The following is a 12,948-nucleotide window of genomic DNA, read 5'->3' as shown; positions in this document are numbered from 1 at the left end:
TTTTTTTTGATTAAATAAAATTCATTTTACTATAAAAATTATACTACAATGGCAACTATGTTGTTTAAAAAACCAAAAAAAATAAAAAGAACAACAACAACAACAACTAATAAAGCTTATCGTATACCACCTGATTGCTGTAGATTTTGAAATCGTAGAAAACTTGGACTCGTGTTAGCTAATCGTAGCTGCTTTATATTCAGGGTTATGGAACCAATCCTCCTTGATTAGATCGGCACCTTTTTCGCCAATCATTATAACAGGGGCATTAGTGTTACCGCTACTAATAGTGGGCATAATGCTGGCGTCTATCACTCGTAAACCACGAATACCGTAAACTCTTAACCGGGGATCAACTACTGCTTCTGGATCCCACGCTGGCCCCATTTTTGCCGTACCACATGGATGATATATGGTCATCGATATCGTACGTATATGGCAATCTAAATAAGCGTCAGTAAGGAATTGATGTTGCTTGCAATTGGGTACAGGTTTGCGCCAAATTTTTGAACCAAACTGTTTGAAAACTTTGGCATTTGCTATGCGCAGAGCTATTTTCGCTCCTTCGACTAAAGTCTTCGCATCTAAGGGATCATCAAAATAGTTCGCATTGATAAGTGGATAATGAAATGGATTAGTTGAACGTAAGCGTACCCAGCCTCTTGAACGCGGCCTTAATAGCAGAGGCATTATAGTCCAAGTATCTCGATTGGCTATGGGATGATAAACTTCCTGATAAAGAGATTCCTTAAGACCCAATACTTTTTTAACGCGTGCTCCATTGTCTGAATTGATTGAAGCGGGTGCCATATGAAATTGTATATCTGGCCAATCAAGCGAACGATTTGAATACGGTGTGTGCACAAAAGCTAAACCTTCTACACCGCCTAAGCTAGTCATGGGCCCACGTTCTCGCAAAACATATTGAAATGTAAGAGCGGTGGGATTAAAGCGATCTTGGACTATCGAAACGGGCTTATTTAGCAAAAATGACATTCCACCCATTCCCACGTGATCTTGTAAGTTTTCCCCCACCGGCAGGTCCTGTATTACTTTTATACCGAGTTTATCTAAATGCTTGCGAGGCCCAACACCAGACAACATAAGTAGTTGCGGTGTATTAATGGCACCGGCCGCTAAAACAATTTCTCTTTTCGCCAATATCTTTTTCATTTGTCCTTGTTTAATGAATTCGACTGCTCTGGCTCTCTTTGTTTTCGGTTCGAATATGATTTTAGTTACTTGAGAGTTCATAGATAAGTGAAAGTTTTTGCGTTGTCTTATTGGCCTTAAGAAGGCCTTCGCCGTACTACACCGTGATCCTCGTCGTATTGTTCCTTGAGCTATCATGAAGCCAGTTTGCTGTTGACCATTAATATCGCGATTTTCATAGCCAAGCTCATTGCCTGCTTCCACAAAAGCTGCCACTAAAGGTGAATGCCATGGTGATTCTTGTACGGTTAAATAACCTCCGGTACTATGATAAGGACTGTTACTCAAATACGGATTACGATTATCCTCTGATTTCTTAAAATAATGAAGAACATTATCATAATTCCAGCCGGTGTTGCCTAGGGCCTCCCAATGATCGTAATCGTGACGATTGCCACGCACATAGAGCATATAATTGAGGACACTGGAGCCGCCTAAAACCTTACCACGCGGCCAATTGCATCGATTATTCTTCATACCCAGGCAAGCTTTATTTGAAGGTTCCGTCTTATACTGCCAATCAAGTTTACTAAGCTGTAAATAAGCAGCCAATGACGGAACATCAGATATCTCATTTTCATCGGGTCCCGCCTCAATTAACAATATTTTCCATTTGCGAATCTCGCTTAAACGATTTGCTACCACAGCACCCGCCGAACCAGCACCTATAACAACAAAATCGTATTCCCCGAAAAGATTTGTTTCGTCATGTACTTTAGACTCAGGATCGACAAGATCGTATTTGTAGTATGTTATTGCGGCCAAAAGTAAAGGTATCAACCATAGCCCTGTTGTAACCACACCGAACGTGGATTTGATGACCGTCGTTATAAATAGCAGATTTAAGACCATCTTTTAACTAAATTCCACTCGTTCACTTAGTGTTTGCAAATTTTTTTACGCTTACTCATGATAAGCGCATAAAATTAGTTGAGCCTGAAATAATGGAGAAAATTTTGAACATTAGTGATCGATCGGTCTGCAATAAAATGAGAAACGAACAAAAATACAATTCTCCATAAAAATATATATAAATTTTTTGCAATGCAATTATTTTGTAGGCAAAAAAAAACAAAAAAAAAAAAACAAAGTAATTTTGTTCTGTTTTCAGGTAATTTTCTGCTGCTTATCCTCTCTTATTGTGTCGATAATTGTAAGTATTATTTAACTTAATTTCTACTCTTCGAACCGAACTTTGATAAATTCATTGCATTCAAGTAAATTATGAGAAATAATTTTTTTTTGCTTAGCAGGTCGCCATAGTTTGAAAAAGATCTTGGCCATGTTTAGCAAAACTTAAAACCGATAACAGTTTAATAAAGAAAATATTTCCGCCGTAATCGGTAATTACCGGTAATTTTGAATATATAGTAAGTATATCCCAGCAAGCAGAGGATATTCCCTTGATATGAATAAGTAGTGAAGTGATGATCAGGAAAGAAGATATTGATTGGGAGGGTATTAGGGTATCAGCGCAGTCTGACAGGTGTTTGCATGTTGTTGTTAAGTATATATTATCGCTGCGGCCATATGTCAATTGCAAATAAATTGCGCGAATTGAGCCAGCGTATGTCGACTGAAGGTGGCGCTACAAGGCCATGTGTTAGCTCATTAAAAAAATACGCTATTTTTTATGTTACTTGGCGATATTGTGCTTAAAATAATATTGAGAGTAGATTTTGAAGCTTCTGTGACACAGAAATGCGACAACCACACACCTAGACTACAAGATCTAGATTTTAGTCTTACGGTTACATCATGAAAACACCGACGTAGGGTATTTATTTGTTCGCTTTGCTTTTCTCTGTCATTTTTGTCATTTTGTTTGTTTGACACACACACACACACACACACACACACACAAAGTGTATTCGCAACCAATCGTAGATAATATTTAAATGACAAAAAATTAAAAGTGATTCAGTAGCACAACCAAAGTTACAGATATTTTTTTGTTCGTATAACTTGCGTTAATTAGCTAATGACTGCCATTGCAGAAACTTTACGTAAAGATCCGTTGAAATATTATATTTAGGATTGAAAGGGACCCTTAGGCGAAAAGGTTTATAAATGGCAACATTCATGCGTGATCCGTACGGAAAACTTTTTGAATATAAGTGAAAATAGAAAAAAATATTAAAAAAAAAAAAAAAAACAGCAAATATGCTAAGGCAAGCAAAACAAACCAAGAAAACGAAGAGATTAGTAAGGGTTCCAGGGAAAACATTAGCATGCTTACTAATCTCTTCGTTTTTTTTGTTTTTTTTTTTTTTTTTTGCACGATTATTGTTAACAAATCATAAACACATGTATACATATATTTTATTATCGTTCGTCACCTTAAGCACCTTAAGCAACTTAATTAGGTTTATAAAAAAGGTTAAGTGAAAAAATTGCATAGTAAAACTGGTAGATCAACTTTGCGCTTTAAAGAATAGTTAGTTTTACTCTTTCGTATATTCCCCTTAAGGTATTTCACCGGTCTTGCAATTAAAGCATTTCTCAATTGGCGGATGAAGATGGCCAGATGAAAATTTTCTTTTTAAGATATACATGAGAGAGCATAAAGCAAAAGCATGAGAGTAGGCCTGATGTCGGGCGTATGATATATGCTTCATGCGCAATTTCATAGCGCAATTCCTTCAATGTGATCTTACACAGAGCCCTTCTTCGTGGCATTCGATTGTCTTCTCCTTTCGACGAACATTTGCGAAAAGAAAGAAATTAGTTAGGGTAACGTCGCGCCCGCCTATTGCTTGAGACATTTGCGTAGATAATTTTAGTTCACTTTTAATTTATGCCTCGGCAAGGTGTAAAGCTTCTTTCACCAATCTGTCCAATTTTCAAATTAAAATTAGGCTGAGCTTAGACTCTACGTAGTAAATGTCACGATTTAACGATTAACACTAAGAAATTATATAACAATAACAAATAAATTTAATCGCGACAGACATATTATAATGCGGAAGTAATTAATGATTAATCATAATATATTTAACAGCCATTGACCCACATTGATTGATTATATTATTGCATGTTAAATAAAATAAAATGAAAAAAAAAAATATATATATATATAAATAAATAAATAAATTATCTCAATACAGTGCAAACGATAAGCGTATATGTGATTATATCTTTCAAATAAAGATATTTTTCCGAAATGCGCTTCAGTCTAACGAAGACATCACCTAATATGCCTAAAAAAAAAAAAAAAAAAAAAAATGATAGCGTTATAGTTCAGCATGACAACGTTCGGGGTGCAAGCAAAGCTTGCTTGAAAAAAGTTTGAAGCAATTTTGCATAAACAAAGACTTGACTGTAATTATATATGTATATATATATATATATTTTATATATATATTTTGCTTAGAGAAGCAACAGTCGCCAGTTGTTAGTAATGCGGTATAATTTAAAAAATTCTGTTCGCTTCCATCTCTTTCTTCTACTTAAGCGTAACATTGCTTGCTTATAGCATTTTGGACATAATGTGAATACAAAGTTAAGCCGGTGGTGGCAAAATCAAAAAATCAAGTTTTTTTTTTCTTCTTAAAATTTTATCCGTGAATTGTCGTGAGAGTCACGTACACTTATTAATAACTCTTCTACTATTTATTCATGCGATACCTATTACCGGGCAGTAGGAATTTTTCCATTCTATTTGATGTACGTACAACTAACTGCCCATCGAAATTGAAATTGAAATAAAATGCACAGCATTTTAGTAACAACATTAGGATAATCGAAAATTTTGCTGGCGCTTTTTTATACGAAAATATATATATACATAGCGCATATATATAGCGCATACAAATATATTCATTCTAAGCACATAATCGTTCTCTTTGATTTTACATATATATAAATAAGAACATTCAACCAAGAAAGAGTTCTTTATAACATCATTAACATATTCTTGTTTTTTCCATTTTTTATACCCATCATCGGTAAGATGAGTGGTATATTCATTTTGTCAAAACGTTTGCAACGCTCTAAAGCAAACATCACCGATCCCCCAAAGCATATATATATATATATATATGTATATATTCTTGATCAGCGTCAAATTCCAAGTCGATCTAAGCATGTCCGTCTGTCTGTCCCTGTAATAACGGTTGTAAATATTTTAATGGCCGCAAATATGAAGCTAACGATTTCAAATTTGATAGAAGCAGTGGAAGTTCTTGCACGCAGGTTGTTGTTGAAAATGGCCACAGCACCATGTGAACTGAGTACACCTCTGTTTTTCAAAGGGAATGAAAAGTGATTGCTTGTTCATTACTCATGCACTACAGCAAATAAGTGTCCCAAAATTTGATTGCGCATTCTATGTACGATGCTGTTGCGTCTGTATTAAAATGGAAAAAATTGACCATGCCTATGCAATATTATAGTATATCAAAATTGAATTTTTTTCAACAGAAACAAATTTCAAAAAACCCATAAAGTATATAAATTCTTGGGTACTTTTAAATTTAGAAAGCACCTAAACACGCCCGCTTGTTTGTCTGTCCATCCGTCTGTTTGCGCAACTTTGTAGTATTTAGCGAAAGTGAAGATATCGCCTGAAAATTTGCAAAAAAAATTTGTAATTGATCTAAAATTTTCAATAGACACGCCCACAACGCCCACATGCCTCTACGACGAAGACTTTAATATTGACAATAGAAAATATCAGCTGCGTCCACTCCATATTACAGAGCATGAGAATTTTTGTTCTTTTACTTCTTTTGTGTCTTTTTGGACTAAACGATGATGGGTGTAAAAGATTCGGTCCCAACCGAAATTAGCTTTATTACTTTTTTTTTTTTTTTTTTTTTTTTTTTTTTTTGCTTTTGTTAAGAAGCGGAATTCCCTCAATCTGTGTTAATTACTTGTGTAATCTTTAATTGTCTTACGGATTATTGATATATGCAAACGGAAAAAAACAAAGAAGAAAAAAAATAAAAAAATAAAAAAAAAACGCTTCAGTAATTAACATAACCGGAATCACAATTCAACGGGTAGGCGCTATTATAATGCTTTTCAGTTAACAGGGCCAACAACAAACAAACAAAATTTTTCCTTTCAAATTTAAACATTGTTCAATTTCAATATCTAGCTTCGCTGCATCACTCGCATGTCAAATAACTTTTCAAAATTTTTTTAAATTATATACGTCCTGTACAAAAAGTACCGGGACTTTTGTATTTTCAAATCACTCACTTTATCGATATTTACGCAAGCTTGACATGGCTGCAATTTTGTCTGACACCGTGCAACCCTTCGTTTAAATTGAATTGAAAATTCACCTCACTATAATCAGCAATGTCGAAAGGAAATCATCATCATTTACATTTTGGAAAATAGCTTAGAATGTTTACGTCATTTCAACAATTTTTTTTATTAATATATTGCATTGAAAGAGTGACCCAGTCCTTCTGGTTTCAAATGAACTCGATTTTTGCGCTCTCATATAAGAATTTTATATAAGTCATTGATAAATTCGAATAAATTCAACCGAAATTTTCTTTTCTAAGGAATACTTGGGAAAACTATTTTCTTAACTTTGTTAAATATAGGCATAAAGGTATGAGTTGAAATGTTTCGATCATAAAAACCTTGATTATTGTTTAAACAATCTCCTTAATTTAAAATTTATCATCGAACTATGTTCCATTTAAGCAAAAATATAACATTTAGACTTGGATTTTTGAGCTAAGCAGCTTACTGCTTTGCTTTTTATAAGTACAGACAATATATGTGCATGTGTGCATATGTATTGCTTATTATTACTTTTTAATTATATTTTGAGGTCAAGTGTCTTTTCTAATAAAATACCAATGAAGTAGTTAATCAGCTTATAAGCATTGTAATCTAAAAACTAAGACTCATTTTTCATTTACCCTGCGAGGGTACAATAAGGTCGTGAATATATATATATATATATATATATATATATGCATATATATATATATTTTTTCCTTGTCGATTGATAGTACTGCCTTTCACATCTATGCAGAATACCATAACAATATATTCAACTGCTACAGAGTTGCACGTGTTTTCGTAACCGTACAAAAGTGCGTTTTTCGTCTTTTGCCTGCGGTATGAATATTCTGCCGGGGAAACGATGGATTATGTTGCAGAAGGTTTTCGACGATGTCGATATGTCGCAACAAAAAAAAAAAAATGTTTACAAGTGGTATAGAGATTTTAATGAAAGTCATGAAGGAGCGCAAAATGGGTGGCCATTAATATCTATCAATGAAAGCCAACACAAGGAAACCAGAGATTTGGTGCTCGAATTGGTGGCCGCTGATTGACAGACAGATGTTCCTTTTGCTTAACGTGCGCATCGTTTATTAACCCTCATTCATCTTAGGCGAATTAATTTTGCGTAACCGGTGCCCTCCTATAACCTAGAGGACTAAACTGCACCCGAAAAACTCGGTATGGCCCAATAAACGGACTCAGGAGAATGTTGAGACCTATCATTACCTCTTAATTATTGGCTTTAGAAATGATGAAAAATCACAGCTATAACGGTACTTCCCAATGCAACATACTCAGCTGTCCGGACTCACACATTGGTTATCTGCTGTGTTCAAAATGTGATTGGGCATACCAGCTGCCACCGCAGTTTCCGCATGATCTGTTAATATGAAAGCTTTCCCGCGGTGGACCTTGACAAGCACCAATTTGCAGTTCAATTAATGCTTTCCCCTCTACCACCCGATCCCGGTGGAGGTTAAATTTAGTCTATAAAGACTTTAGCTTTACTTTAAGCGAAATAGTCGTTCTTGCCATCGGAGCAACCATACAATCCTAGTTAGCCAATTCCGCAATACCTTTCAAGCCTCGAGTAGTTCCAAAAGCGTTCAAACTTTGTATTTGTTTTTCAAGAACATCTCATAGAAAATTCGTCCTTTACCTTTTCATAACCACAGCATTTGCGTAATTTAGCGGCATTATGTGACATTGGGCTCTTCAATAAATTTGGGAACACAGCTCCGACTCCGACTGGATTGAAAGCATAAAAACCGAATCGAATGAAGATCATCGTCTCGTAGAAAAATTTCTTTGACCGGTTCGGGCAAGGAAAAAAGCGTTGGCATAATTGCATTGAACCGGATTGGGAGTGCCTACAAGGCGACGAAATCGGGGATTTGGTAGAGTAAATAAAGATTTTTCAGTTTTCAATTAAATTCACTTTATTTTTTAATCATAGTAATATACTTATTATAATTGCAATTAAAATCACAAGCAGCTTATTAAATTGCCTTATACCGCCAGTTCGCTTTTTACAACGTCACTGGCGTGTAACAAGCTGAACAACAACATTTCGAAATATCGTTAAGGGTTTTGATTAATTCGTAAGAATATTTACGTCTTTCTGATCACGATTTATTATAACGGTTGTCACGTCTTTTCAGTCAGGGTCATGCCGTCAATTAACTTAGAACCCTAAGTGTGATAGTTGATTTGTTTGGTGCATTATTTCTATTCATAATTTCGTAACAATAATTCATGATTAATTGCGCGCTTAGCGCAATAACTTTGCAAGAACAATTCAAAACTGTAAAGCACTCCTTAAGGGCGTTTGCTATACGCTCAAACCTAACAGCTCCAAAATTATTTTGTAAAACGAAGGCCAAGGTATGTAATAGATGTTACCATTGCACATTTTTATACGTATTTAATCAGCATTAGCTAACCAAATCAACATCGTGTGCATACATCAATATTCGATTTACTGAAAGCTTACTGCAAATTAAAATAGAATTTAACTCAGTTTTCCTCTTTCCTCTTTTATATAGATTCATGTTGAATAAGACGAATGCAGTTGACATTTTCTAGCTTGGCCGCACTAGAGTCTCTGATTCGGGTGCTCTTCCATACCCATTTTTCGCAAACATACCATATTTCAAAAAATTGTTACAAATAGTTCCCATAAGCAGAATTTGAATTTGTTTAGTTTGTTTGAAAGGTATTTTCATGCAGATGTTCACAAAAATATTTTACGTTGTTCAATATGGATGGAGTAGGCTTTTAAATCCAATTATATCTCAATTGTAATTATTTACCAGAGATCTGTTAAGTCATTAACAGAGTTTTGTTAACAGAGATGGTAGATATCTTTGCTAATTAAATTCGAATTTATTTTCACATTCATTTAATGTCATTGCGATTCGTTTTTCATGTCCATCTCATCGAACCAAGACATCAAAATTTTGAGATATATGTTTAACGGTACAATTTTTAAGGTGGAAATCTTTGCATCAAGTTCTAAATAAATATCCTTTGTGAGTTTGAAATTAGAATAGAAAGCAATATACATGTATGTTTTCTTCTAAGCCGAACTCTAGGGCCAGCTATGAAGTTATCTTGTTTATTGCTTTAGTGATCAATAAGTCTTTTGTTTTTTTTTTTTTTTTTTTTATCTGTGAACAAGAACCATATGTTCATAGGTTGATATTAATCATTTAATGATCATTTCAAGTAAAATGACTTGACAAATTTATTAAAGTACTTCGCCTTTGAGAAGCAGTTTTTTTTGTTTTTTTTTTTTTCTTACAATGAAATAAACCTTCGACATCTGTACCTAAATTTAAATTGATCACAATTTACAAGCTACAAAAAAATAACTTAAAAACTTTATAGCATACTTGTAGGATTTACAAATATTTAAAGTCACTGTGTAAAGGCGACAAAAGTAATGGCCAAGGCATACACACACACACACAACGATAAACAATAAGACACAAGTTCGATTTTTTCTGTTTTTTCAATATCAGGAGACAAGTGAATTTTTACCATTTTAAAGCAAGATGAGAAAGGTAGAAGGAATCTTCTACCTATGTTTCAACAGCTTCTTCAGTGAAAACAAAAAAAAGAAAACAAAATAGAATTCAAGTATACGAAAGACAATAGTAATATATACATTTATACATATATTCATTGTCTTCGATAAAGTTTAATGAGCATTGAAAAGTTTATTAAGCTTAAGTTCTCCGTTAAAGATTTGAACGTAATTTTTTAATACAAATCAATTTGTTCGGACAAAAATATAGATACATATATCCATATAAAGCTTTTGACATGGAATATGTGCAGTTACTTGCAGCAAACTTATTAGTAATAGGCCAAACAGTGTAACTTAGAGTGCACACAAGGCTTCGCAGATCTGAAGATAAGTGCAGAAAGGATTGCTTATCTCCGGAAAGCGTACAATTAGCAAAATACTTTGCAATGTCACAGTTTTGCACACACGGCTAATATAATAATGTTGTTGTTGGGATATTTCTTCGGTACAGATATATTCATGATTTGCTATTGCGTTTCCTCATTGTTGACAAAATGCGAGCATCTTCCGTTTGAACACAATGAAATCCGATCGCCCCGATCTGTCATGATCAGTTACAATTGTAGGTTTGTTTGAATTTTTCTTTTGACATCTTTCGATAAATATTTATAAAAAAGTTAAAAAATAGAAGCAAGATATTTCAAATCGGATCTATTTCCATTTCATAATGACAAATAACACTCATGGGGGACTCTCTCTTTGTAGTCTTTTTTTATCAAAGAGATATCGAGAAAATAATAATATTCTTTAACTCTTATATATGTACACGTTACTCAATCATAAGAGTGTAAATATTGGGAAAAAATTGAGGGGAAAAATTGGTTTGATTTGATTTAATCAAAAAAGGTGATCGTAATGAACAAAAGGATGCCACCTAAAGTCCATAAGATATATTACTATAAAATCTAATGCAAATACTTCGCAATCCCAACTAAAAGTGCAAAGCAATATAAATATGGCCTCAATAAGCTAACAAAAGCCTTCAATCAGAAATATAATGAAATTTGTCCGCTTACGTAACCGCCTATGTATAAATTTTTGCATACTTTGGGAGGTACTTTAATAGAAAATCTCATTACGTAACATACACTTGTAAAAATTGCAGTCTTCAAACACTTCACACACATTCATACAAAATTTTTTATATAATGTTTGTAAACTTGTTGCAGTGATATATTGTTTTTCTGAAAAAAAAATAAAAAAATTACATAATCAGGAAGGTACCGATATCTTATTTAAATATTTCGCGAAACAATAACGTTTGTTTTTGCGTTCCTCCTTCTTCCTTCGACTTTCCTTAACAGAAAAAAAAAAAAAAAAAAAAAAAACAATAATAACAACGATAGTTAAAAATCAATGACCGGATGTTGCAAAAGTTGACTAGAAATTCTGACAACTGCATGACATTTGCATGTCAATCAATCTAACTAATCCCAGTTGCATTGTTTTCAATTGCCTTCGGCCTTACATTCGCCATATAAAGGAGAAGTGATCAAATAAATTTTCAAATTCAAACAGTTTGTTATTGAAAATTGAAATACGTTTCAAGTTTGAAGTGTAACAAGAAAATGTTCAAAGTCAGTGCATTTTTAATAATTTTTTATATATCTAGTCTCAGTTTAAAAGGGTTTCAAGCGATGGTCATTACAAAGGTAAAAAAAAAAAAAAAATTAATTCAAAAACTAAATTAAACTTTATTCATATTAATATTATTATTTTAGAAAACCTGGACATATGAGTTATTGTCCTGCACCCTCGAATCTGAGGATCCTGATAAATTTAACGGTGAAATAAAAGTAAAGCACCTAACGCGCACAGATTTAGCTATAACAGGATTTGCTGAGCTGAACTATGATATAGCGGAGGGTGACGATAACACCGTAAGATCTTATTTATGAGTAATTTTGAACATTTTTACTTTCCTTTTTTTTTTTTTTTTTTTTTTTTTTTTTTTTTTTGATCCTTTAGATAGAAGTTTTGGCCTACCGTAGTTCAACTGGAAGTGAGAGTGATTATCAACTACTACCATACAGTGTCCCGCGTCAAAGTATCATTAAGTTTTTAAATGAACTTTATAAGGACATGATTATGAAATCGTTATCAGAATGTTCCAATTTGCCAGTCTTTACCGACAAATTTGCGGGACCTGTTGAAAAGAAACGATACGAACTGGATAATTGCAGTTTTTCCGATGAAGCATTTCCTAATCATTTGCCAGAAGGCTTTTATAGAATAAAAGCCCAAATTGAGGGAGAAGTTCAATGGTCGGTCGTCGTTAATGTACAAGTTATGAAAAAAGATATATAAAATATTAAAGGAACAATTGTGCAATAAATTGTTCTCATTCCACGAATATATTAAATTAATATTTTCTTACAGAAAATTATATGAAATTTTTCATAAAAAGATATTTTGGGATTTTTAAGTTAAACGAACAAAGGAGAAATATTTCATTCCTAGAATATTGCGAAAGTAAATAGCTCTCTCTGCAAACACGCCTGGGTGACCGAGTACACAAAAGTCTCGACTAGTAACCCAATGGTCGTGAGTTCAAATCTCAAGTGCGGTAGAGTTTTTCAATAAAAGCCGAAAGCCTTAGATGCTAGCGCTTTAAGACTTTAGTCTTAAAATTTATGCTCTGTCTAAATTTATAATAATAATAATAATAATAATAATAATAATAATAATTATATCTGCGAGCAGAGATAGGGCCAAGGTTTAGTACGGCGTCACTCGTGCAAATATTTTTGGACTTACACGCTAATAAATATAATTGTGTATGCAATTGTGTAAAGATAAAAAAAAAAAAAACAAAATAGAAAAGATCACGATAAGTGAAAGAGCGAGAGTATTCCAAGCCAAGAAAAGTGATATCCAAACCTTAAAAAATC

General features: G+C 33.4%; 4 protein-coding genes across 10 annotated transcripts in view; 2 read left to right on the top strand and 2 right to left on the bottom strand.

Moving 5' to 3' along the window:
- The window catches only part of LOC119637235 (adenosylhomocysteinase-like), a 287,510-nt gene that overhangs the window by 112,995 nt on the left and 161,567 nt on the right, over positions 1-12,948 (bottom strand). The window lies entirely within an intron of this gene.
- LOC119637227 (flotillin-2) overlaps positions 1-12,948 on the top strand; it is a 217,893-nt gene that overhangs the window by 48,130 nt on the left and 156,815 nt on the right. The window lies entirely within an intron of this gene.
- The window catches only part of LOC119637219 (glucose dehydrogenase [FAD, quinone]), a 30,892-nt gene continuing 18,033 nt past the window's right edge, over positions 90-12,948 (bottom strand). The window contains exons 2-3 of one of the 2 annotated variants that reach the window (XM_038033084.1): positions 655-2,148; positions 478-584 (exon numbers count right to left, since the gene is read on the bottom strand). In XM_038033084.1, the coding sequence (XP_037889012.1) occupies positions 570-584; positions 655-2,064 (1,425 nt within the window). In that variant the 5' untranslated portion in view covers positions 2,065-2,148 and the 3' untranslated portion in view covers positions 478-569. Of the gene's footprint in view, positions 2,149-12,948 lie in introns of both variants that reach the window. The other variant, XM_038033083.1, reaches the window with a different exon arrangement.
- On the top strand, positions 11,396-12,637 carry LOC119637234. Its single transcript, XM_038033106.1, has 3 exons — positions 11,396-11,709; positions 11,779-11,937; positions 12,026-12,637. The coding sequence occupies exons 1-3, from the start codon at positions 11,626-11,628 to the stop codon at positions 12,362-12,364; spliced, it is 582 nt and encodes a 193-aa protein (XP_037889034.1). The 5' UTR covers positions 11,396-11,625; the 3' UTR covers positions 12,365-12,637.

Source organism: Glossina fuscipes, unplaced genomic scaffold (assembly GCF_014805625.2).
Source record: "Glossina fuscipes isolate IAEA_lab_2018 unplaced genomic scaffold, Yale_Gfus_2 43, whole genome shotgun sequence".
Lineage (NCBI taxonomy): Eukaryota > Metazoa > Arthropoda > Insecta > Diptera > Glossinidae > Glossina > Glossina fuscipes.
The sequence above is the reverse complement of the archived record's forward strand: the minus strand, read 5'-3'. Positions and strand labels throughout refer to the sequence as shown.